Source organism: Sceloporus undulatus, chromosome 1 (assembly GCF_019175285.1).
Source record: "Sceloporus undulatus isolate JIND9_A2432 ecotype Alabama chromosome 1, SceUnd_v1.1, whole genome shotgun sequence".
In the NCBI taxonomy this organism is placed as follows: Eukaryota; Metazoa; Chordata; class Lepidosauria; order Squamata; family Phrynosomatidae; genus Sceloporus; species Sceloporus undulatus.
This window is the reverse complement of record NC_056522.1, coordinates 116,858,124-116,882,697: the sequence shown is the minus strand read 5'-3', so window position 1 is coordinate 116,882,697 and position 24,574 is coordinate 116,858,124. Positions and strand designations below refer to the sequence as shown.

Sequence of the window (24,574 nt, the reverse complement as noted above, 5' to 3'; positions counted from 1 at the left end):
TAATAATAATAATAATAATAATAATAATAATAATAATAATAATAATAATAATAATAATAATAATAATATATGATGAAGTCGGACTATTTAGATTCAGAACCAACCGCATCCACAACTCTGGTTAAGGGCAACGATATTTGACTCACTGGTACAATTGACTGTCCTTTCGATCCTCGGACTATTTGGATTCTAAACCGACAAGATCCACAAGTCTGGCTAAAGGCAACAATATTTAATTGACTGGTTCAATTGACTGTCCTTTCGATTCTAATATATATATATATGTGTGTGTGTGTGTGTGTGTGTATATATATATATAAAAATGAAGTCGGGCTATTTGGATTCTAAACCAACTGGATCCACAATAAGGGAAACAATAGTTGACTCACTGGTTCAGTTGACTGTCCTTTTGATCAGGAATCAGGAAGTATGGAAGGATATTTAGAAGAAAGGAACTCCTCTGAAACGAAGGAAGTTCCTTCCAGCCCTTACAGAGCCAGCCATCTCGACTGAAAACTCCGTACTTCGGCCCAACTGGATTTAGGAGAGTCCAGCGGTCCAAATTCTTCAAGTAAAAAAGGGCAATGGGGAGTTTGGAAGAGTTTTCCATTGAAATAAATGAATGTCGCACGATCAGACTTCAAGCTCATGAGCATCTGTTTGATTGCAAGACGCTTTGGAAAGCAATAAGGATTTGGAAAGCATATAGGGAGTAGCAAATAGAAACTATGAATGTGTATTGTGCTTTTTTACTCCTTGTTGTTGTGTGCCTCCAAATCATTTTATACGTGTGGTGACCCTAAGGTGAACCTATCACAGAGTTTTTCTTGGCAAGTTTCTTCAGAGGGCCATTGCCATCCTCCGAGGCTGAGAGACTGTGACTTGCCCCAACGTCACCCAGTGGGTTTCATGGCCGAACTGGAAACCGGACTCTGCTTCCAAGAGTCTTAGTCCAACACTCAAACAACCCTGACTCTCGTTTACCCCTTAGCAAATCCTTATTGCTTTCCAGTTCTAGTGAGGGGGGGGGGGGGGGGCATACCCTCAAACAAATGCTCATGGGATTGAAGCCTTAAGAGTGAGAGGCTTCCCTGGGAGTAAACCACATAATACACCCCCCTGGGGGATTTACTCCCGAGTAGATGTGCCCAGGGTCTCTTGCTTTGTGGCTGTCAGCTCCCAAGATCTTTGTTAAAAAAAGAAACTAACGGGACCGTCAGAGAAAGGAACAGGGTGACCAGATGTCCTAATAACCGCAAAGGAAGACAAGGCACGGCAAAATCCCACAAAATGGAGGATATGATCAAATAAAAGCTCAAAATGTTTACAAAAATGTAAATTCATGCTTCTTAATGGAGGACATTTGGGAATTCCTCCTGGACAGAAGGCTGAAAGGACATGTCCTGGAAAAGGAGGACCTCTGGTCACCCTGAGAAGGAAGGAAGGAAGGAAGGAAAGAGCCTGTGCTTTGATAGGATTTTAGAGAATCCCAAGAGCAGCGGAATGATCCGCTCAGTCCTCAGGAAATTTGGCCTAACTGAACCCTCAAGGCTGAGCTGTTCCCACGTGGAAGTGACTCCCGTGTTCCTCCAGGTGCGGATGGTGAGAGGGGAGCTGGTGGACGAAGCCGGAGACGCGGCGGTGGAGTGGATCGGGCTCATCCGGGCTGCCAGACACGCGCAAGAACAGACCTTGGAGGCCATTGCGGATCTACCCGGCGGACAGGTACCTACCTTCTCCTCGGTGAGCGCTAGCTAGGGCTTTGCTCAGAGGTGGGATTGAGACAGCGTTTCCTAGTGCTGTGAGTATATGACTCTGAAGACTAGGGTTCGAATCCTAGCTCGAACATGAAACCCACTGGGTGACCTTGGCCAAGTCACATACTCTCAGCCTCAGAGGAAGGCAAATCCAAACCCTCTCTGAAGAAGAAAACCCCATAAATCGAGGAGGAGAGCCAGTGTGTGGCTTGGTGGTTTGAGTGTTGGACTATGACTCTGGAGACCAGGGTTCAAATCCTAACTCTGACATGAAACCCACTGGATGACCTTGGGCATGTCGTGCACTCTCAGACTCAGGGCAAAGCAGTGGCAACTGAACAAACTTTGCCAAGAAAACCCCATGATAGGGTCGTCGCAAGTCGGGAAACGAGGGCCCAGACCACCAGCAAGAGGGATTGGGGGACTGGCACCAAGGGAGTGGGGCTGTTCCGTCCTGGGACTTTGCTTTGTCCTTTGGGCTTTGCCGACCGGACCTCTCCTTTTCCTCCCACAGATTTTCTACCGGGCGCTGCGAGATGTCCAGCCGGGGGAGGAACTCACGGTGTGGTACTCCAACTCCTTGGCGCAGTGGTTTGACATGCCGACCACGGCCACCCCGACTCACGACGAGAAAGGTAGGCACCTCTTCCAGCACCACCTTGGCCAGCAACTGGCAGCCGAAGGAGGAGGCAGAGACCGCGGATGCGAGGGGTTTTTGAATTGTTTAGAAGTCCCACATTTTTCCTCTTGGAGTATTTGGCATCATTGCTTGGAGCCTTATGTTCTTTGGAGAAGGGGGCTGCCTTTCTCCCAGGATGCTCTGATTGTATCTATGGTCTTTGGTCAGTGTGACTCTCCTCTCTCTGGGAGTTAAGAAAAGTTTATTACTCTTTGTGCTCTTCCCTTTCTCTCTCTGCCTTCCGCCAGCAAGGATGTACAAACCAAGCTGTGCTTCTAAGCTGCTGTTCGTCTTACTTACTTACTTACTACACTCATGAAAGTCAGCTCTAGGGATTCTTCTACCAAGTATAGTTTTTTCTCTACTGATTAGGGGTTTTTTGTTGTTGTTGTTGATAGAATCTAGACGTAACAATAAATTAAGTTTCTTTTACTGATTTATACTGACCTGTTTATTTACCAGAAACTCAGATCTATAGACCTTTACTATATGGCTATGGAGTAAGCTTGCTGTTACTGCTTCTATGCTCAGTTTACTATTTTTGACCTCACCAATTTTCTAATGTTCCCCACCTTCAGATTGGTAGTTGGTGGTTTCCACCTCAGTGAGGTTAGGGCAGTGAACCCACTCTGGATTTTAGTAGGAACTTTAAGGGAACCATCAAAGGTCAGGGTGACCAGACATCCTTCTTTTCCAGGACGCCTCTTCCATTCCAATCTTCTCTCCAGGAGGAATTTCAAAATGAGTCTAGAGTGCGGATCCTATTATATCAGTCCCAAATAGAGCAGAGGCGTTGAATGTATGGGGTCTACCTATTCCTTGGCTCAACATCTGGTTCAACGGCAGGATGACCAGATGTCCTGCTTTTCCAGGACCTGTCCTACACTTCAATGTTCTGTACTGGAGAAAGTTCAAAATGTTCTCCATTTGAAGCATGACTAAGAAGCATTAATTTACATTTATGTGAGTGCTTTTAGCTTTGATTTTGGTAATGTCCTCCATTTTCTTGGAATGTCCGTCATTTTGCGGGGCCATGTCCTCCTCTGAGGTTATGAGGACATCTGGTCGCCCTGTTTAAGATGGTCTTGGGGATACGGTTCAGCACATCGGACAGCTCTTTTATACTTCGGTTTACATCTCGTAGGGAACTGGCTGCCAACCTTTAATGCCCAGGTCATAATCCAGAGTCATAATCCAACACTCAACTACACCACGCGGTTACTTCCACATTTTGGATTTAAAGGAAGACCCATAATCCACAGTCGGATCACAGACCGCTAGATTAAGTCTAGGGATGGAAAAACTTGGAAGTAACTGCGTGGTGTAGTGGTTTGAACGCTGGATTATGAGTTTTTTGTGGGTTTTTCGGGCTATGTGGCCATGTTCTAGCAGAGTTTCTTTCTGACGTTTCGCCAGCATCTGTGGCATTTCGCCATACGCTGGATTATAACTCTGGAGTCTAGGTTCAAATCCCCGCACAGCCTTGGAAACCCAATGTGTGACCTTGGGCAAGTCACACTCTCTCAGCCTCAGAGGAAGACAACTCTGAACAAATACAGTCAAGAAAACCCCATGAGTCGCCGTAAGTCGGACGACTTGAAGGCACACAACAACAACGCTTCAAAACAAATCCCATTGAACTAAGGGAGCAATAAATATGAAATGTTAGAGAGTGGGGTGGCATCTCTTGCGACACACAGGGGCTTGCCTGAGGACAAGTAAATATGGGCAGCTAAAGCGTAGCCAGCTTGCCTGCGAAGAAAGGACCACTGCCAAAAAGGGGGCTTCTTTATCCCCGTGTGAGGCTGTTCATTTTTGGTCGAAATGCGGGAAGATCCCCCTCAAGTTGAGTGGCGATACTTGGTGACGCTTATTGCATCCACACTGTAGAAATAATTCGGTTTGATGCCTCTTTAACTGCCCTGGCTCAGTGCTATGGAACTCTGGGAGATGTAATTTGTTGTGGCGCCAGAGCGGATTATTTCTGCAGTGTGGGTGCAGCCAAGCCGGAGGAGAAGAGGGGAAGAATGGGGCTGGATCCATCTGAACAAGACTTTGAATAGGGGCGGCAGCAAAACTTACTATTTTTGGCAGCCTTAGACAAGCTGACCAGATATCCTCATAACCCCACAGGAGGACAAAGCACCGTCAAATGGAGGACATTCCATAAAAAACGGAGGACACGACTCAAACCAAGCTCAAAACACTCACATAAATATAAACTCACGCTTCTTTTTAATCATGCCCCAAATGGAGGGAATATTAGAATTCCTCCTGGACAGAAGGTTGAGATGTAGGGCATGTCCTACTGTAATAACGGGAGCAAGTCTATGCCCCTTTTAGCACACGGTGGCCTTGAATCTCCACAGATTGGTAGTTACAGTTCTCGTTACTTTTACTACATGGAAGAATTTCGGTCCCGTTATAGAGTCGGCATTTCCTTACCAGTTCACTGCTTCCCTCTGGATTGGCAATTGCGGTCGCGCACCTCCCTACAAGATTATTGTTATTAATCTATTTTTCTTGTGTATCTTTCTATTTCCTTACGCAATTTATACATCTCTCCCTTGCTCCTCCTAACACCAGAATCCAACTATTCTTTGAAACCTTTCTCTATAATCTTCGAAGGAGGAAAATATGTGTGGATGCAGCATGGGTTTTAAATAGAGGAGTAGCGTTGTTCTGAAATCTTGGACATTCCTGTGGAGGCAAAACAGATGACTCTCGCGTTATTCCCTATTCTTCGCCCTCGTTGTTATGGCTCAAGAGTTTATATTTCGAAATTATTACTGTATTATTATTGCTCCTTTCACATTGAAAAGGGAGAAATGGTTCCAATCCAGTAGCAATGGTTGAATCTGTTTTCTCATTTCACTTCGGTGTGGAACAGCTGCGACTTCCTTCACACCCGAGTTTGTTCATATTCTGTCTGAAAGAAAAAGAGAGAGAAAGATTGGTAGACAGATATAATATAAAATCAGATATAGATATGTGAAATTTCCTTTTCCTTTTAGACTTGCTCTTGGACTTGGCTGAAATTATCTATCTATCTATTTATTTTATTTTTATTTTTATTTCATTTCATTTTTATTCTGCCTTTCTCCCAGAAAGGGACCCGATCAGTGGACTTAGTGAATTTTAAATTCACAGAGCTAGACAGATTTAATGCTATGAGAGTCCACAAGCCCCTTTGAATTACATCATAACAGGATGATATGAATTATTTTATTTTATTTTTATGCCACCTCTCTCCCAAAAAAGGGGGCCAAGGCGGCTCACAAGATAAAAACACTTTAAAAACCCAATTAAAATAACCTAGTTAAAACAGTATAAAATGAAGAGGCTGCCTTGACAGAAAAGCTGTGTTCAGAAAGAGTTTTTGGCAGGAAAATTGGACTGTGAAACTCTTGGGTGCAGTTGTATCTACGCCGACTTTGGTCTCACTGAACAGAATGGACTTTATTTCCATGTTAAAAATGCTCAGGGTTGTGATGTAAAAGTACCGAAGCCAGGGGTGTTAAATCGTTAAGGCCATCCAAATATTTTGAGTTGGGACTAGGGCCAGTTGTTGTCAAGACACTGAATCAACAGTATTGATTCAATAGGTCTGCTATAGCCAGGACTAACAACAGAATGAAGGGCATTTTAAATAATAATAATAATAATAATAATAATAATAATAATAATAATAATAACAACAACAACAATAATAATAAAAATTGAAGGCCTCCTCATCCAGGGGAAAAGGAGAATTCGTGGAGAAATAGCTGGAAAACGTATTTGACTGTTACTAGAGAAACGGAGAGGAAAACCGGAAGGATAAAAAAACCTCCTTATAAAACCTCCTGAAATCCAGGATTTGTCCTAAGTAACTCCTGGTGTATTGGCTTCAGTGTTGGATTGGGACCTTGGGAGACTAAGGCTCGAGTCTCAGCTCGGCCATGGAAACCCACTGGGCGACCTTGGGCGAGTCACACTCTCTCAGCCTCCTCAGGGGAAGGCAATGGCAAACCTGCCATGAATAAATCTTGCCAAGAAAAGCCTGTGATGAGGTCGCCTCAGGGTCGCCATAGGTCAGAGACGACTTGAAGGCACATGGCAATGGTCTCTTCTACCCTACGCCATTTACTGCAGCACTTTGAAAGTACTGTACTGTACTTTAGTTGGTCCAGCCTACAAAATCCTGAAATCTTTTTTTGTGAGATATTTGGAATTCTCAGCTGGAGAGGTCTTCTAGTGCCTCACCAAACTACAAATCCCAGCATTAGGAATATTAGAAAAGAGGCATCAAAGTAGTGCCATTCTTGTGCAATGTGGAGGACACTCTCTGCCAGTGACTTGGGTGGCAGGAAGCTGATTTCAAGTGTCCCCCTCGAGGTGTGTGTTGTGTGCCTTCAAGTCTTTCCTGACTTATGGCGACCCCAAGATTGGTTCAGAGGAGGTTGGCCATTGCCTTCCCCCGAGGAGGCTGAGAGAGTGTGACTTGCCCAAGGTCACCCAGTGGGTTTTCATGGCCGAGCTGGGAACTGAACCCTGGTCTCCAGAGTCCTAGTAGTCCCACACTCAACACTCAGACCACTATGCCACACATTGGCTCTCCTCCCTGGAGGATATGTTGCAAAATGTAGGACTGTTTATTTGGGAGGTGGGAGGAGGTGGACTTGGATGCAAATAGGTAGGACGATTCAGTAAAATTAAGCACAGTGTGGAGAAAGTGGGGGAGAGCATGGATTCTTTGCACTGAGTGTCATTAAACTGTATAATGTACTTCAAGGTGTGGTGGCCACCAGCTTCCCCCATTTTCAAAGTGACTACTAGACTAAGAGATGGAGGATAAAGCTGCAAATGGCTATTAGTCACGATTTGACTAATGCCAACTGAAGATTCAGAGACTGAATACCATTCAATATAGCAAGGGAAGATTTTATTGTTGTTATGTGCCTTCAGATGGACTCCAATTTATGGAGACCTTCTCATAGGAGACCTTCTATGGGAGTGATTGGGTTATTTGAAATATTAGAAAAATAGCTTTTGTTGATGCTGGTTTGAGACAAGCATGGCAATAGGTAGGGCCCGTCTACATTGAAGAAAATAATGCAGTTGGACACCGCTTTAACTATCCTAAGGAATCCACAAGGTCTTTAGTCTTCTCTGCCATGTAGTGTTGGGGCCTCACAAAACTACAAACCCCAGGTTTCTGTAGGATGGAGCCGTGGCAGTGAAAGCTGTGTCAACTGCCTTGATTCTGCAGTGTAGCTGCAGCCGCAGTCCTAATCTGTGTTGAGCAATGTGTGCTACTTTCCAGATGTTCCTGGGCTACAACTCCCAGTATCCCTCTCCATTGGCTGACGAGGGCTGATGGGAATTGCAGTCCAGCAACATCTGGAGGACCTCCAAAGTCTCCATCCAGTCCAGTTGATGCTCCCAAGTGCAACAAACCAATCACGTCAATAGGATTTGTACGAGGGCCAACACGTTTATTTGTTTAGTGCTTATTTGCATCTACCGTGTCGAAATAATGCAATTTGACACCACTTTTAAGCGCCGTTGTTCCATCCAGTTCCCTAGAACTGAGCCAGGGCAGTTAAAGCGGTCTCAAACTGGATGATTTCTGAAGTGTGTTTTGGACCATTAAAGGGAGTTAAGAAAGCATTCCAATAAATGACCGATAATGTCCCTCTCTCCCCAATATATTACTATACAGTCCCTCCCACAAGACCTTCTCCTCTCTCACACACTCAACCGAGGCTGGAAAAAGGCCCTGCATAGCTGCCAGGCAATCTTCTTTCGTGGCACAAAAGGGGTTTGCCTCGCTCCATTTAGCGGCAGATTGAGTAAACGAGGCTCTTAGCAGCACAGACCTCGACAGGGAACCCAGCGGAGGGCAGAGGGCAGCAGTCAGGAGGCCGAGGGGCTTCGGGTTTCTTTGCTGAACATCCTAAAAGGCAACAGACCCCCCTCTCATCTTGGAAGCTAAGCAGGGTCAGGCCTGGTCAGTACTTGGATGGGAAACCGCCAAGGAATACCAGGTGCCCCAGGCTGTATTTTCAGCCTTGAGGAGAGGAAGGGAATAAATAGAGTAATAATAATAGTAATAATAATAATAACAACGGTGATCCCCATTGTCAATAGGATAACACTTAAGAACAATAATAGGACAATTAAGTCAATAGGATGATGACGATGATAATAATAAATTTATTATTATTAGCATTATTATTATTATTAATTTCAGAGAATAGAACTGGCAAAACCACCTCTGAGTATTCCTTCCCTAAGAAAAAGCTATGAAATGAATTGGGTCGCCATGAATTGACAGGTGACACACTGTTTGCAAACAACCCTTGAGTTGGGAAAGGGAGTAGTGGTTTGAGTGTTGGACTACTAGGACGCTCGAGACCACGGTGGGCCATGTAAACCCATTGGGTGAACTTGGGCAAGTCACATTCTCTCAGCCTCAGGGGAAGGCAATGGCAAACCTCCTCTGAACAAATTGTGCCAAGAAAACCATGTAGTAGGGTCGCCATAAGTTGAAAACGACTTGTTTGGTTTGTAACATTCTGCCTGATGAAGAAGCCCATGGAGCTTCGAAAGCTTGCCACAAGTATATTGTGCATTTCGGTTGACCAATAAAAGGTATCACTGATGGACTTTTTGTTTGCATTTATTAAGAAACTTGTATTGATTGAATTCTAATCCGTTACTCCCCTGTTCCATTGGAGAGTAACGGATTAGAATTAGGGCACAGTTAAAAAGAAAAGAAAAGAAAATTCAAGTTTTCAAAGGGAAAGAAATTGGGGAAAGGATTTCGGAAACTGGTCTTGTTCTGCCAAGAGATAGTGCGTGGATTAGTGTTACACGTGCCCTACGTGAGGACCTTGGCATGCTTTAATAGGGGGAGTAAATGGGTCTCTGAAGGTGCTTGCAAAAGCTTTAAAATCCGATCTGAACAATTGCCGGAGAATGAGACTCCCGAGAAACACACTCCGTCTTTTCTTTCCCTTTTTCACACTTGGACCCATTGCTTCCCTCCTATTGAGTATTACAGCATGGTCTCTCTCTAAAGGCCTCCGACTTCAAGGCAACCCCATAAGCCAATAAGGACCATGCGTGACAGGAGGGAAACCTCTCTCTCTGTGTGTGACAGTATAGGGAAACCATTTGGGGTTTAACTAAGAGGGAAATGCAGCCCTTTTTTTTTTTTAAACTATCCATATATTTTGGATTTCAGCACCAAGATAGGGATGAAGGGAATTGTAGTCCAACAATGCTCGGGAAAGTCATGAATGAATGAAAGTTATGAATGAAACCCAGGAGGGAGGGTTGCAAAGAAGATGTGAGGCCGATTTGTTTTTAAAATTATTGATTGATGAAGGTATCCATTTTCATTGTTTCTTGGACTCGGTGTCTTTAGTCGAAGGAGAAAAACATGCTGGCTGTTACTGTTGATCTATTCAGTTAATGGGATTTACCTACGTGTTGACTCACCATTCGATTAAACAGGCTATTCTGGTTGGGACTAACCAAAAGGATTCCACAGATGGAGTCCCTGCTATGATATTTTCCCCAAATCTTTCCCCGCCTCTGCACCTGAGGATTCATTAAGCCTTTGCCAGCTGGGTGCATCCACACTGCACAGCCATTGCAGTCTGATCCCGCTTTAACTTCCATGGCTCAATCCAATGGAATTCTAGAATCCGTAGTTTGATGGTCTGACATGCCATTCTATGTGTTAGAGAGCTGTAGTTCACTCCCCTGCTAAGGCTTTCTAGCAGAGCATTCTGTCAGAGCATTCCGTTTCAAACTAGGGAATCCTGGGAACTGGAGTTTATTGTGGCACCAGAACTCTCTGACAGAGAAGGCTAAATGTCTTACAAAACTGTAAAGGTACCAATCAGGAGAAACAAACAAACTAAGTCCATGATCCAAGATGGCTTTTTATTTTGCATGCAAATGAACACAGGGGAATCATTTCTACCAAACTGTGCCGCTGGACAAAGCGGAGAGCAGCCTTTTATACAGAAGACAGTGCTTAAGTTTCGTTTCTTAAGTGGGCACCTTCCTTCTGAACTTTCAATAACTCAAATTAAAAAAAGTGTGTTCTTAACATTTAATGAGGACGAAACTCTATGTCTTATCATTTGGCACCTAAAACTGATTTATCTCCCTCTCTGTCTGGGTCAGCTTGGCCTTGACTCCAGGTGCACTGTTATCGTGCCAAAACTCAGAAAGGGGAAGGTGGGGAGAGAAAGTAAGGAGTAGAAGAGGGGGGCAACCCAGCCAAAGGAAGAGCAGGAAGGGGGGGGGGTTATCAAACCCTAACAAAACTACAGTTCCCAGAATTCCCTAGCACTGAGCCAGGGCAGTGAAACCGGTGTCAAACTGGATTATTCCTGCAGTGCAGATTAGATGTGAGTTTCCATGGATTTCAGGAAGTGGATTGTGATCCAAAACAGGGATTATAATTCAGAGCAGTTCCTGGTAAAATTAATCCGTCAGTCCTCAAGATCCCACACGCCTCTTCCCCACTTTCTTTTAAGCTGGTGAATAATAGTCGATGCAATTCAGTCATTCTTTCCCTATGAAAGAAGCAAAAGTCAGAGTTGAAGAATATTCTTTATAGGATCACGGAATCTTCCCAAAGTGACCAGCTTTCGTCAATTTAAGAGGGCTGCATCCACACTGCAGAAACAATCCGGTTTGACACCACTTTAACTGTTGGGAATATTGGTTCTTCCTTGAGAATTGTCAGAAACTCAGGAAGGAGAAGCAAGATTAGTTTAGTCTTGCTAGCAAAGTTCCCCACAGCAAAAGAGTGAGCAAGCAGGAAAAATAGTTTAACTAGCTCCACACCTTTCTCCCAGCCCCCAATGTCCCCAATAAAAGAAACACAGTCACTTGGTTAAAAGTGAAAAAAGAAAATAAGTTTACTTACAAAATCATGTGTACAAACCAGTACACAGGTACAGCTTCATGTTGCAGGAAAATTCAGGTAGAAAAACAGTCTCCATGCATCTCAAAGAAAGTTAGTCCAGGCATGCGTCCATCTCCACTTGGGAGATGCTGCTGAATCAGCAAGCTAGTAAGGTAATGGCTATCGGTGTCTTCTTCACCCAAGAACAAAGAAAGGTAATAAAGTGTCCTCATGGTAAACAGGAAATGATAGTGGAAGTGAGGAGGGGTTGTTAGTAAGCAATAAAACTACCATTGACATGCATTCCTAGAAAAGATCTTGGCCTAAAAAGCATCATAGAGATACAGTACTAGAAAGGCTTAGCATGCGCAGTTGCTATATCCCAACATTAACTGTCATGGCTCCATGCTATGGAATTCTGGGAATTGCACCAGAGCTTTGCAATATCTTCTGTCCTCTCTCCCAGGAAGGATCTTGCAGTGAGGGGCTTCCGTGGTAATTCCTCCAGTTGAACCTATCTTGGGTCCTCCCTTAAATAGACTCTCTGGCATCAGTTGGACTTAAGGGGAACTCCAGACAACAAGACCCATTCCTTTCAATGAGTGTACTCCAGATAGGACCAACAATGTCGATTTAGGCCTTTAAAACCCGACTTCTGGTTTAAGGAATCCCACCCTGGCTTCATGGATGCATCTGCACTGTAGAAACTATGCTATTTGAAACCCTCCTTTCGGCCAGGGCTCCATCCTAGGGAATCCTGGGATTTGTAGTTTGGTGAGGCACCAGTACCTTTTAGCAGAGAAAGGCTAAGGACCTTATAAAACTCCAAATCCCAGGATCCCATAGGGTGGAGTTGCTGAAATTGTTCCACAACTTTTTCTTCATAATGGTCCTTTCTTGGCATGCATACTATCCTTTTCCACACTACGAACCTTTCAGCAGTAACTTCCAGCACTGAAAGTGGAAGTAGTATAGAAAGGTTTGACACCCCTTTATCGGCCAGGGCTCTATCCTATGGAATCCTGGGATTTGTAGTTTGCTGAGGTACCCGCACTCTTTGGCAGAGAAAGGCTAAAGACCTTGTAAAACTACCAATCCTGGGGTGGAGCTACGGCACTTAAAAGTGGTGTCAGACTGTAATATTTCTAGATCCACCCTCGTTGGGTCATTTACCCATCTTGTATTCGGGAAACCCGTCTCTTGTGCCGCTTCCTTGGAAGGATCTTTTTGGGGAACTCTCGCTGGTTTAATTTCTCTCCTGCCCGAAATACACAATTTAATACACTGTAGTGTAGTGTAGTGTAGTGTAGCGTTGGAGTACAACTCTGGAGACCAGAGTCCAGCTCGGACATGTAAATCCACACCAAGCAAGGCATTGAGCAAGTCACACTCTCTCAGCCTGACAACCCCGCTCTGAAGAAGCTTGCCAAGAAGACCCTATGATCGGGTCGCTTTAGGGTCACCATAAGCCAGAAATGATTTGAAGGCACACAGCAACAACCACCACTACAACAACACCGTTGTATCAAGAAGGCACATTTGCCTCCATCTTGCAGAGAGAGGCTTTGAAGAGAGTTGAACCCAGTGCTGTAACCCTTGGCTTCCTTCCACCTGCGACAAGCGAGAACTAAAACCGAGGAGTTAGACAAGCAGGCAGGAATGGAGAGGAGTCAGGCAAGGCAGAAAGTGGAGTAAAGGGGGAGGAAGGCTGGAGCGGGAGGGCCTTTGGGTTTGTTCCGCCTTAGGGGATGCTAACCCTTGGAAGGAGGGAGGCACAAAGGGCCTTGTCTGGTGAATGAGCCCCTTCCATACGGCCCATAGATCGGGGAATTGTCTCGCTTGGTAATGAGGCGCTGATGAGCATCGCATTGGCCTTTGTGGAGGGGAGGCAGGGCCCGACATACGCCGCCTCTCGGCAAAGGCCAACAGATGGGCCCCCGGACTCCGGCGTCAAGGCGGCAGATGCTCCCCTCCATCCCCTCCCCCTCCCAAGGCAAGGGGGCCAGGCGTCCTCCTTTTCCAGGACAGGCCCTACATTTCAGCCTTCGATCCAGGAGGAATTCCAAAACCACCTCCGTTGGGAGCAGGACTATGAAGTATGAGTTTATATTTCTAGGAGTGTTCCGAACTTTTTTTTTGAGGGGAGGGGGGTCATTTCCTCCTTTTCCCTGGCATGTCCTACATTTGTCCTCCTTTGATATTATGACGCCTGGTCACCTGCTCCAAAGGCGACCCGGCAGCCATTTGTGACCCTTCACAGAAAAGGAAAAGGCTTCCAAAGCAGTATTGTTATTTGCCATGGAAGCGACTTTGACTTAGCAATAGCAAGGCTTTGACTTAGGGCGACCTTATGAATGAAAGACTTAGGAGTCCGGTCAACCATTGCCCTGCTCAGGTTTGGCAAATTCAGGGCAGCCCTGGCTTCTTTGACGACTCTGTCCACCTGTAGTGAGGTTTCCCTCTTTGTCTACTGCCTTCCAGTTGTTGTTGTTGTTGTTGTTGTGTGCCTTCAACTCGTTTCTGACCTATGGCGACCCTAAAGGGGAACCTATCATGGGGTTTTCTTGGCAAGATTTGTTCAGAGGAGGTTTGCCATTGCCTTCCCCTGAGGCTGAGAGAGTGTGACGTGTCCAAGGTCACCCAGTGGGTTTCCATGGCTGAGCCAGGATTCGAACCCTGGTCTCCAGAGCCCGTTCTCCAGCAATTAAACCACTCCCACTTTGCCAAACATTACTGTCTTTTTGATCTATTCAAAGTGTGACAGCCTCAGTTTAGCCATCTTGACTTTCAGAGAAGTTCAGGCCTGATTTCCTCTGAGACTTCTTCATTTCTCCTTTTAACAACCCATAGTATCTGCAGGACTCTCTTCCAGCCCCACATTTGAAGCCAGTTGATTCTCTTCCAGTCCAGCTTTCTTCACAGTCCAGCATACATACAATGGCATGGATGATCTCAGTTTTGGTATCTAATGATATCTTGACACTGGAGGGTCTTGATTAGTCTAGTTTAGGGCACAGCTTGGAGAAATTACCTTTTTGTTGAACTAAACTCCAACATGACTGACTCTGGGGAATCCTGGAAGTGGTCGTCCAAGAAAAGTAATTTGACCCAAACTCTTGGGATTCATGTAAAGCTACCCTTTATGAATCTGTAACCATGCCTGTTTCATTTCTGCATTTGGGAAAACACTGTTGGAATTTAGTAAAATGGGTAGTTTATATATTAAGCACAGCAGCAGCAAGTGAGTTCCAATATCTGAGCTTCTGGTAAATAAACAGGATACATTGGTAAGGTTAGGTAAAAATCAGACTTACATTATTGTTATTGATAATTCATCTGGCTTTTAGAAAAGTATGAAATCAGTAGGGAAAAAAACCCCTGTACTTCGCTAGAAGAGTCCATACAGCTGACTCTTATGCATGCAAGTAGGAAGAAAAACATCCTTTGTGGGAGAGCCTCATCTTCCATGTTGCCTGAGAACAGGACAAAGAGTCATAAAACTCTTAACCTTTAGTAGAGATGGGGAGGAGATAGGAAGTGACCTCTTTACAGCCACACTGACCAAATGACCATCGAGGTAAACAATACAGACAATAAGGAAGTCACCCCCTTACTCCCAATTCCATAGTTACAAGCATTGATGCAATATCTTCAACATGCATGTTAGCTTGGGCAAACAGGGACTCATTTAAGGAAGGGGGGGGGGGAGATCAATATGTGAGATTTCACCCGTAATCCTGGCTCCAATAAAGGCTGCACAACAAGGCACACTAAGCCTATGTACAAGAAAGTAAATTGGGATGAATTTAGTGGGACTGGCTTCTGAATAAATACAGGGAGAGAACCTACATAATTTCAGCATAAATATGTGTTTATGGAGTTATGCTATACTAGCACAACACAATTCCTGTTCTGAATGCTCTTAGTGTAATTTATGAGAAAATGGTGAATGTGGGCCATGCACAATGCATAAAGGCAGTGTATAATGTGCATTGTGCACTGACCCACTACTCTATGAGCATTATTGTGCATCAGCAATGGTTTGGCATGCAGAACTCTACTTCCACCACCATCAGCTGGATACATCCATGCCACATTATCCAAAAATGTCACTTTGCGTGCGTATTGCAATTTATGCTTGCATGAGTCACCAACTGGATTCTAGCTACAGTGTAATGCACTCTTAACTGTGGTTTAAATCTTCTCCCAGCTAGAGAGAGATCCTACTGATGCCTTTACATCAATTGCTGGATGGCTAAATCAACGTTCATAAAAATCCCTTATGCCAAAATTATCACTTAAAGCTTACTGGTAGCGTGAACCAGAGTACTGTTGTCTAATTTATTAAATTTTTTGTTCCTTGCCATATATTAAGAGTTCTCAGGGCAGCATTAAAACACTTTAAACAGGTTAAAAAGAGTAAGGCTGTTTAAGCAAGCTAAAAACATATTGAAGAATTTAGTGGATTAAAAACAGATTTTAAAAAAATCAAAAGTTTTAAAAATTGAAAATAAAAGTCTTTGGGTTGCATTAATGAGGCCCAAAGTCATTGGTGAACAGCGGAGTTTTAACTTGGTGCTTAAATGACAAGATTATTGGTGACAGTCAGGTCTTCAGGAGGAGAGCATTCCACATTTGGGGAGCCAGCTGAGAAGGCCTTCTCTCATGTCTTCATACATTTTATTGACCTTATTGGTGGGACACAGAAGAGTCCCTTCACAGTAGACCTTAATCCTCACCAGCCACATATGGAACAAGCACTTCCTCAAGTATTGTGGCCTCAAGCTAATTAAGGCTTCAAATGTCATCACAAAGCACCATGCATTGTATTGGCAGCCAGTGCAGTTCTTCTAAAACTGGCACTGCATGCTCTCTACTTGACATGCCACTCAGCAGCTGAGCTGCCACATTTTGCACTAGCTGCAGCTTCTGAGACTTATTCAAGGGCAGCCCACCATAAAGTGCATTTCAGTAGTCTAGTAGAGAGGTTACCAATGCTAAGTTATCTCTGTCCAGGAAAGGATGAAGATTTATGAGCCAATCCATAAATCAGTGGGACTTACCTAAGTGTTCACTCACCATTCAACAAAAGATTCTGTGGGTCTGCTCTGGCTAGGTCTAACAATAGGATCCAAACCTATGAGCACTAATCTAAGTAATATATTATAATACGTAGAGAGGACTTGTAGCACCTTTGAGACTAACTGAAAGAAAGAAATTGGTGGCATGAGCTTTCGTAGACTTCAGTGTGTGTAGGGAAGAATAAGGAGCAGAGGGGAAGGGAGAGGAATGAAGTGAAAGAAATGGAATGCAAAAAAGAGAGAGCAGTCAGTAAGAATGACTTAAAAGCCTCCCCTCTCAATTACCTGACCATTAACAAATCAGGGATGATGACAACCCAGATTTCGAGAATATTGTGCCATTAACGTTAATTGCCTTGAATTCATCACCTTAAGGCGACTTAACAGAGAAAGAAATCAGAGGCGAGTGGGTGGATCCACATTTGGGTAAATCATTTTGGGTTTCCTTCAGTCGCCAGTGGGTCCTCTAGATGTCTTAGACTTCAGCTCCCATAATTCTGACTATTGGCCAAGTTGGCTGGGGCTTCTGGGATCTGAAGTCCAAAACAAATGCAGGACCAAAGGCTGAGAACCACTGCCTTAGGCTGCATCTGCACTGCAGAAATCAGCCGGTTTGGCACCCCTTTAACTGCCATGGATCCATGCTATGGAATTCTGGGAACTGTAGTTGGTTGTGGCATTGGTGGTCTTGCTATTGCAGTTTGTTGTTGTGTGACTTCAAGTTATCATGGCGAACTTATGGCAAACCTATCATGAGGTTTCCTTGGCAAGATTCTTCAGAGGAGGTTTGCCATCGCCTTCCCCTGAGGCTGAGAGAGTGTGACTTGCCCAGTGTCATCCAGTGGGTTTTATGGCTGAGCGGGGAACTGAACCCTGGTCTCCTGAGTTGCTTGTGGTCCAATACTCAAACCACAATGTTAAAATATACTAGCTTTCATGCCATCTTCAAGCACACAATCTTCTTGATGTTTGCACCTTTGTGTTTATGCTCCCTCTACAAGGGATGGAGAAGCAATGCTCCTCCAGATATGGCTGGACTGCACCTCCCATTTTCTTTGTGCACTGGACATGGTGGCTGGGACTGATGGGAACTGGAGTCCAGCAACAGAGAAGGCACCATATTAATCATTCCTTTAGTCTGTAATCACAGTAGCAGCCTCCTAGGATTTCATATAGGGCTATTTCTTTCCTTCTTTGCCCACATCAGGCATTGAACTTGGCATCCTGCCCCCAAAGCATGTGGTCTACCATTCAGCTAGATATTTTTTCCCTGGCAATTTGTTTAATCTTCTTTTCAAGTTGGTATTCATCACTACATCTTGTGGGAGCACAATCCACAGTTTAATTACTGTATATACTCATGTATAAGTTTAGAAATTTAGGTTAAAAAACCCCCAAAAAACCTGAGTCGACTTATCCAGGGGTCAATGTAAGTACTGTATCTTAATTCTTATTTAAAAGGATCATCATCCCCTGGTGAAAGGCAAGAGTATAATTTGTCCTGGAAGCACCAACCCAAACATTGTGGCTGGAATTTTGTAGGTTCTTTGACATTGTTTTGGTTTGATTTATCCTTTTGATCCTTTGCTATATGCCCCTACGTTTTGCAATTGACTTATCCACGGGTCATATCAAAATCCATAATTTTTGCCCCCAAACCTGCCTTTGACTTATACGTGAGGTCGACTTATAGCCGAGTATATACGGTATGCACTGTGTGAAGATGTGTTTCCTTTAAATCTGTACTGAAACTCCCCTCATTTCAGCTTTGATGGAGGAAGCTGGCTTTCAGGAATACTGTAATATCACATCTTCCTCTGCTTACCTTTGTCTTTGAGCTAAATAGCCCCAAACCTTGTCACTTCTCTTCACAGGAGAGTTGCTCCAGACTCTTGGTCATTTCGGTTGCCTTTTTTTGAGATGCAGAGACTAGGAATGGCACACAGTATTCTAGCTGTGTCACAACATAGATATTTTTATTACAATGACAAGATGATATTGGCAATATTGGGTTTGATTCCTTCTGTGTTCTAGGCCCAGTGTGGAATTTGTCTCCATTTTAACAAGGTGTGGATATTGGATAATTTCCCCAAAGTCCTCCATCATAACCCTAAAAAGACCTACTTCTTAAATCTGTTTCCACCTGCTCAGATCCTGTCAGGGGCCTGGGACTCTGGGATTCCTTTTGTCCACATGTGCATCTCTTTTCACTTGCTTACACTGACACACACTTTGCCATTTTAATGCTCATCCCTCCCAATCTGGAGAAACCCTTATTTACAGCCCCTTTTGTTCACTTCCCTAAATAATTTGGGATCTTTCACACATTGGCTCACCCTCACTCCTCACTTCCAGATCGTTTATATTGTGCCCTGAAGCAATTTTAACACCACTTTAACTGCCATGGCTCCATGGTAATTCTGGGATTTGTAGTTCTGTGAGGCATCAGCACTTTTCAGCAGAAAAAGGCTAAAGACTTTGTAAAACTACAAAATCCAAGAATCCATAAGGTGGAGGCACAGCACTTAAAGTGGTACAGAACTGCATTATTTCTACAGCGCATATGCACCCTGGGTCCAAAACACATTGCAGAAATAATCCAGTTTGAGAGTGCTTTAACTGCCCTGTCTCAGTGCTAGGGAATCCCGGGGATTTGTAGTTTATTGTGGCACCAGAGCTCTGTGACAGAGGAGGCTAAATGTCTCCCAAAACTACAGTTCCCAGAATTTCCTAGCACTGAGCCAGGCCTTGATCTTGTTGGAGGGGCGGGGTAGAAATACATTTATTATTATTATTATTATTATTATTATTATTATTATTAGGATTATTAGTTAATGTGGCCTCAAACTGGATTATTTCTGCAGTGTGTTGTGGGCCCTAGGTGTCCTTTTGCTAGGGCTAACAACAAGATTCAGACCTATATAGGAGAAGGCTAAATATCTCACAAAACGGCAAACCCCAGAATCCCACATCATGGAGCCATGGTAGTTAAAGTGGTGCCAAACTGCGTTATTGCTGCAGTGCAGATTAGCCCAGAGAACAAGACTTTCAGTCTCAGCATTGATCTTTCACACTTCTCCAGTGCACCTCTCCCTGAAATGCACACCTCCCTTCCTAGCCTCTGCTGCCTTTTCTTTTAAGCTCTTAAGAGATCCATAATGTGGCTCCTGAATGTCACTGCAAAAAACCCAACCTTCCTGTTCCAAGGCTGGCAACGTTTCAGGACAGATTACCATCTCCTGCGAGGGATGGCAGTCACCTTGCGGGCTTGGTTGGCTGCAATGCACTGGGAGAGGCCCCCAATAGATATGCTCTGGAATTGTGACATCCACAGTCTGGGTTAATCTGTGCATCTGTCTGCAGAGGAAGAAGCAGGGACCCCAGAGATGGGTGAATGCATCTTCTCTAGGCCTCTTCTCAAGGGGGGGGGGGCATAGGAAAGCATTAAGGCAGCTTCATTTATACCAAACCCAATTCACTCCGGTGGCTTTCCTCAGCTCATGCTATTTTTTGCCTGAAGTGAGAACTCTGCATTGGCAGCTGACAGCACAGAGCTGGGGAGTGGGCATTAGCTCGCACTGCTTCACTTAAATAAAACACAAGCACTGCAGAAATAATCCAGGTTGACACCACTTTAAGGGCCCTGCCTCCATGTGTTGGAATTATGGTTTTGGTTATTTGTGGTCAAATCAGTTTAGCAACAACAACAACAAGCATGTACTCCACAGGTATTTGGTAAAACAACTAGATTTGAGCTTCTAGTAAATAAACAGGATACATTGGTAGGTACAAAGAGACTTACTTTATTGTTAAGTCTACGTTCTACGAAATAACTAATCGGTAAACTATAGAGTTCCCAGAGCTGACTCTCATGTGTGTCATCTTGAAAAAACATCTTTAGTAGCATAACCTGGTTTCTGCATCCCTGCTTGGTTAGAGCAGAGAGAGGAAGAGGGCAGAGAACAAAGGAAGGGGTATGGGAGTGACCTCTTCACAAGGACACTGACCAAATGACCAGAGAGATATACATCAATCTTCCTGCTACAAGACCTCCCTCCCCTTCTCAAGGAAACAAACTATCTATCTATCTATCTATCTATCTATCTATCTATCTATCTATCGGGGAGGGGGAAATCTTCCCATAGATTTTGGAACAAGTGTGTTAACAGGGCTCTGCTCGGTGTCTCTCTGTCTCTCTGTCTCTTGTGCCCAGGCGAGGAGCGCTACATCTGCTGGTACTGCTGGAGGACCTTCAGGTACCCCAACAGCCTCAAGGCCCACGTCCACTTCCACTGCGTCCTCCCCCACGGAAGGCCTTTCCTCAGCCCCCCGGAGCCCTCCAGGCCTTCGGAGCTCTTCAGCCTCGCCGCCTTGAAGCCCGGAGCAGCGGGGCCGGCGCCCTTGAGGTCCAGCTGTCCGAGCGGAGGCTCCCGGCCGGAGGGGGCCCTCATCAAGCGGGAGTCTTCCTCCTCCTCCTCCTCCTCGGGCTCCCCGCCTCTGGCCAAAGGAGGAGGACGGAGCAAGGCGGCCAAGGAGGAGCAGGAGAGGGCATTGGACATGAGCCTGGGCTCCGGACGGGGGCCCGGGCAGCTGTGGGGCCTCCTGGGCAACGGCTTGTCTTTCTACCCGGGCGGAGTCCGCTCGGCCTTCAAGCCCACCGGCTTGGCCAAAGCCCCCCACGCCGCGGAGCCGCCGCCGCCGCCTTTCCGGGAGGAAGGCAAAGGAGGAGCCGTCGGGGGGGTTCAGCAAACTCTTGGGGAGCCTCAAGCCCGGCCGGTCGGGAGGGGAAGGCCTGGTGGGGCTGGGGGGAGGACCCCACAGCCCCCACCACCCCCACCACCCCCACCCTCCTCCTCCTCCTCCCCCTCCTCCCCACTCGCAGAACCCCCACCCCAAATGCCACCTCGGGGCCCCGGCTGCTGTAGCGGCTGCGGCGGCTGCTGCTGCGGCGGGGCTGGCTTACTCGGGGGGCGTCCGGGGCTTCCCGCTCCTCTCCCACTTCGAGGAGACCTCGGCCTTTAAGCACGTCGAGCGGGGGCTCCACGCCAGGCTCTCCCCTCCCGCCGGGCGCTACCCTCCCCTCCCCGTCGGGGCTAGTGGGGCCGGACTCCACTTGGAGCGCTTCGCCGCTGCCTTGCCGCCCTTCGAAGGCAGCGGCCTGAAGCCCTACTCTTCCTCCTCCTCCTCGTCTTCCGCCTCCTCGTCCGTCCCGTCGGGGGAGTGCCACTTTCCTCCCTTCATGCCTTTCACCGTCTACAATGGGGAGCTCCTCTACGGACCCCCCTACTACCCGCTCAAGCTCCACTTCGGGAATCTTCTCAAGTATCCGGACTCGGTTTCTTATTTCAACGGGGCGGCGGCTGCGGCTGCGGCGGCTGCAGCGGCTGCAGCGGCGGGGCTGAACCCGTCGGAGCTGGGCTCTTTAGCCAGCATCGATCGGGAGATCGCCATGCACACCCAGCAGCTGTCGGAGATCGCGGCGGCCGAGAAGAGCCGGGCCCGCTTGGAAGGGTTAGGAGCCTCAGGCCCTCTGCCGTCGGGGCCCCTGCCGTCGGTGTCAGGCCCCGGCAAGGCCAAGACGGGCCACTTGTGCCTCTACTGCGGGAAGCTCTACTCGCGGAAGTATGGGCTGAAGATCCACATGAGGACCCACACTGGGTACAAGCCCCTCAAGTGCAAGGTCTGCCTCCGTCCCTTCGGGGACCCCAGCAACCTCAACAAGCACATCCGCCTCCACGCCGAGGGCAACACGCCCTACCGCTGCGAGTTCTGCGGGAAGGTCCTGGTCCGACGGAGGGACCTCGAGAGGCACGTCAAGTCCCGGCACCCCGGACAGAGCTTGCCCAAAGGGGGCGGCAGCGGCGGCGGGGCGGAGGACAGGGCGGGCAGTGCAGAGCCCTCGGGGGCAGGAGCAGGAGCAGCGGGGGGCTATGGCCGCCAAGCCCCCTCGGAGCCCAAGACCGACAACGAGAGCGACGTCGATGTCTGCTTCACCGACGACCAAAGCGACCAAGACACCGGCGGCGGCAATAGCAGCAGCAGCGGAGGAGGGACCTCTCGGCCCAAAGAGCAGCAATGAGAGCAAACCCTTCCCAGCCACCCACCCTCCGCAATCCTGGTATAGCCACTGCAACGTCCATCATCCTCATCGGGCTGGGTAGCTGGGCCCAAAGGACGAGGAGGCGACCGTCGGGACCCTTTTGGCTTCAAAGTCGCACTCGTTGGCCCAGGTTTTCCAAAACAACGACATGAATAAAATGGTTCAGAGGAGGACAAGGGCGGGGGGGCAAAATGGAGGACGCTCCAGGACATTTGGAGGACCCGAGCCAAACCAAAGCTCCAAACGGTGACATAAACATAAACCCATGCTTCTCTAGTCCTGCTCCGAATGGGAGGACGTTGTGGAATTCCTCCTGGACAGAAAATGGAAATGGAGGACAGATCCTTGGAAAGGAGGTCCCCTGTATTGAAATCATCTCTATTTATAAGGATCTGCCCCCCCCCCCCCCGTCTCCCTCCATGGCTGCAGATCGGTCTACACACTTATTTGGATCTGCAAAGGGATCTTATAGCGCCTTTGTGACTGAAAGATAGAAGTTGGTGGCATAGACTCTGCTAGTCTTCAGCCTACTTTCTTCCAAAGGCATCTGAGGAAGTGGGACTTCAGTCTAGCAAAGCTCATGCTGTCAACTTCTTTCGTACATTTAGTCTCGAAGGTGCTGCAAGATCCCTTTGCAGACTGGTTTTTCCAGACTAACATGGTTGTGTCTCTGAATTGTACACTTATTTGGGATTCACAGTGCGCCTCTCTCTCTATGTTTGCTCGAAAGTAAGCCCCTCTCCCTGTTTTCAGAGGGACTTGCTTCCCACTCTTGGTACCCTGATAAGATCCGGTGGATATCCTGTGACCAACAGTTTCCGGAGGTATTTAGAATTCTCCCCCAGAGAGCTCTAGTCCCTCCTCAAACTACAAATCCCAGAATCTCATAGGCTGCAGCCACGGAAGTTAAAATGGTGCTCTATTTGAGGCGTGTGGACGAATAATTAAATTGGGGTTTAGGAGTGAACCTAGTAGGACTTCGCCCTTCAAGTACCTATGCCTAGAACCGTCTCCATTTGCCTCGTTCCAAAAGAGTGAGGAATGCATATTAGAGAGGCGTTTCCCAATCGTGAGCCCTCTTGGTGTACCGACTGCAATTCCCATAATCTTGGGCCTAATGGCTGGAGATGTTGGGACTTGTAGTCCACCACATCTGAGAGCGACAGATTGGGGAAAGCCTGCATTGGAGGAGTTTTTCTCTTTGAAAGTTCTCCATGACCTTGATGCTGAATTCCCCACATCCCAAATATCTGTTCAGGTCCAAAACACAGTGCAGAAATAACCCAGTCTGAGATGGCTTTAACTGCCCTGGCTCAGTGCTAGGGAATCCTGGGAATTGTAGTTTTATTGTGGCACTAGAGCGCTCTGCCAGAGAAGACTACTGTATATGTCTCCCATAACTATAGTTCTCATAATTCCCTAGCATTGAGCCAGGGCAGTTAAAGCGGTCTCAAACTGGATTATTTCTGCACTGTGTTTTGGACCTCAGAAGTAACCCCTTGGTGATTTCAGTGGGACTTTCTTCGAGGCCAGCTGGTTTAGGCTTAGCCGCTTTGGGTCGCATATGGGAGAAAAGGAGGATATCAATAAAATAATTAAATAGGCTGCAGACTCTGGAGACGAAATTCACCACCTCAGCTCTTGCTTTGGGTTCATCTACACGGTAGAAATAATGCAGTTTGACGCCGCTTTCAGTGCTGCAGCCCCACCCTTATGGACTCCTGGGATTTGCAGTTTTGCAAAGGCTTGAGCCTTCTCTGCCCAAGAGAGCTGGTGCCTCGCCAAACTACAAATCCCGGGATTATATAGGATGGAGGAGCTAGGGTCGTTAAAGCGGTGTCAAACTGCATAATAGATGCAAACACTGTAGAATCATTGGTATTGCAATCCAACAATATTTAGAGGGTCACAAATTCCCCAGCTGTGCAAAAACCCTAGCCGCCCTGTTGGATTGCATCTCCAAGCAGCTCCAGACAGCATAGCCATTGGCAAGGGATCATGGGTGTGGCAGTCCAACATTTGGAGGGATTCCCACTCCTGTTG

General features: G+C 46.5%; 1 protein-coding gene across 1 annotated transcript in view; it reads left to right on the top strand.

Moving 5' to 3' along the window:
• Positions 1 to 24,574, top strand: part of PRDM13 (PR/SET domain 13) — a 27,666-nt gene extending 3,092 nt beyond the window's left edge. Inside the window, exons 2-5 of the mRNA XM_042457183.1 lie at positions 1,594 to 1,725; positions 2,272 to 2,392; positions 20,645 to 21,207; positions 21,314 to 24,574. Of these exons, the coding sequence (XP_042313117.1) occupies positions 1,594 to 1,725; positions 2,272 to 2,392; positions 20,645 to 21,207; positions 21,314 to 22,510 (2,013 nt within the window). The 3' untranslated portion in view covers positions 22,511 to 24,574. The remainder of the gene's footprint in view (positions 1 to 1,593; positions 1,726 to 2,271; positions 2,393 to 20,644; positions 21,208 to 21,313) is intronic.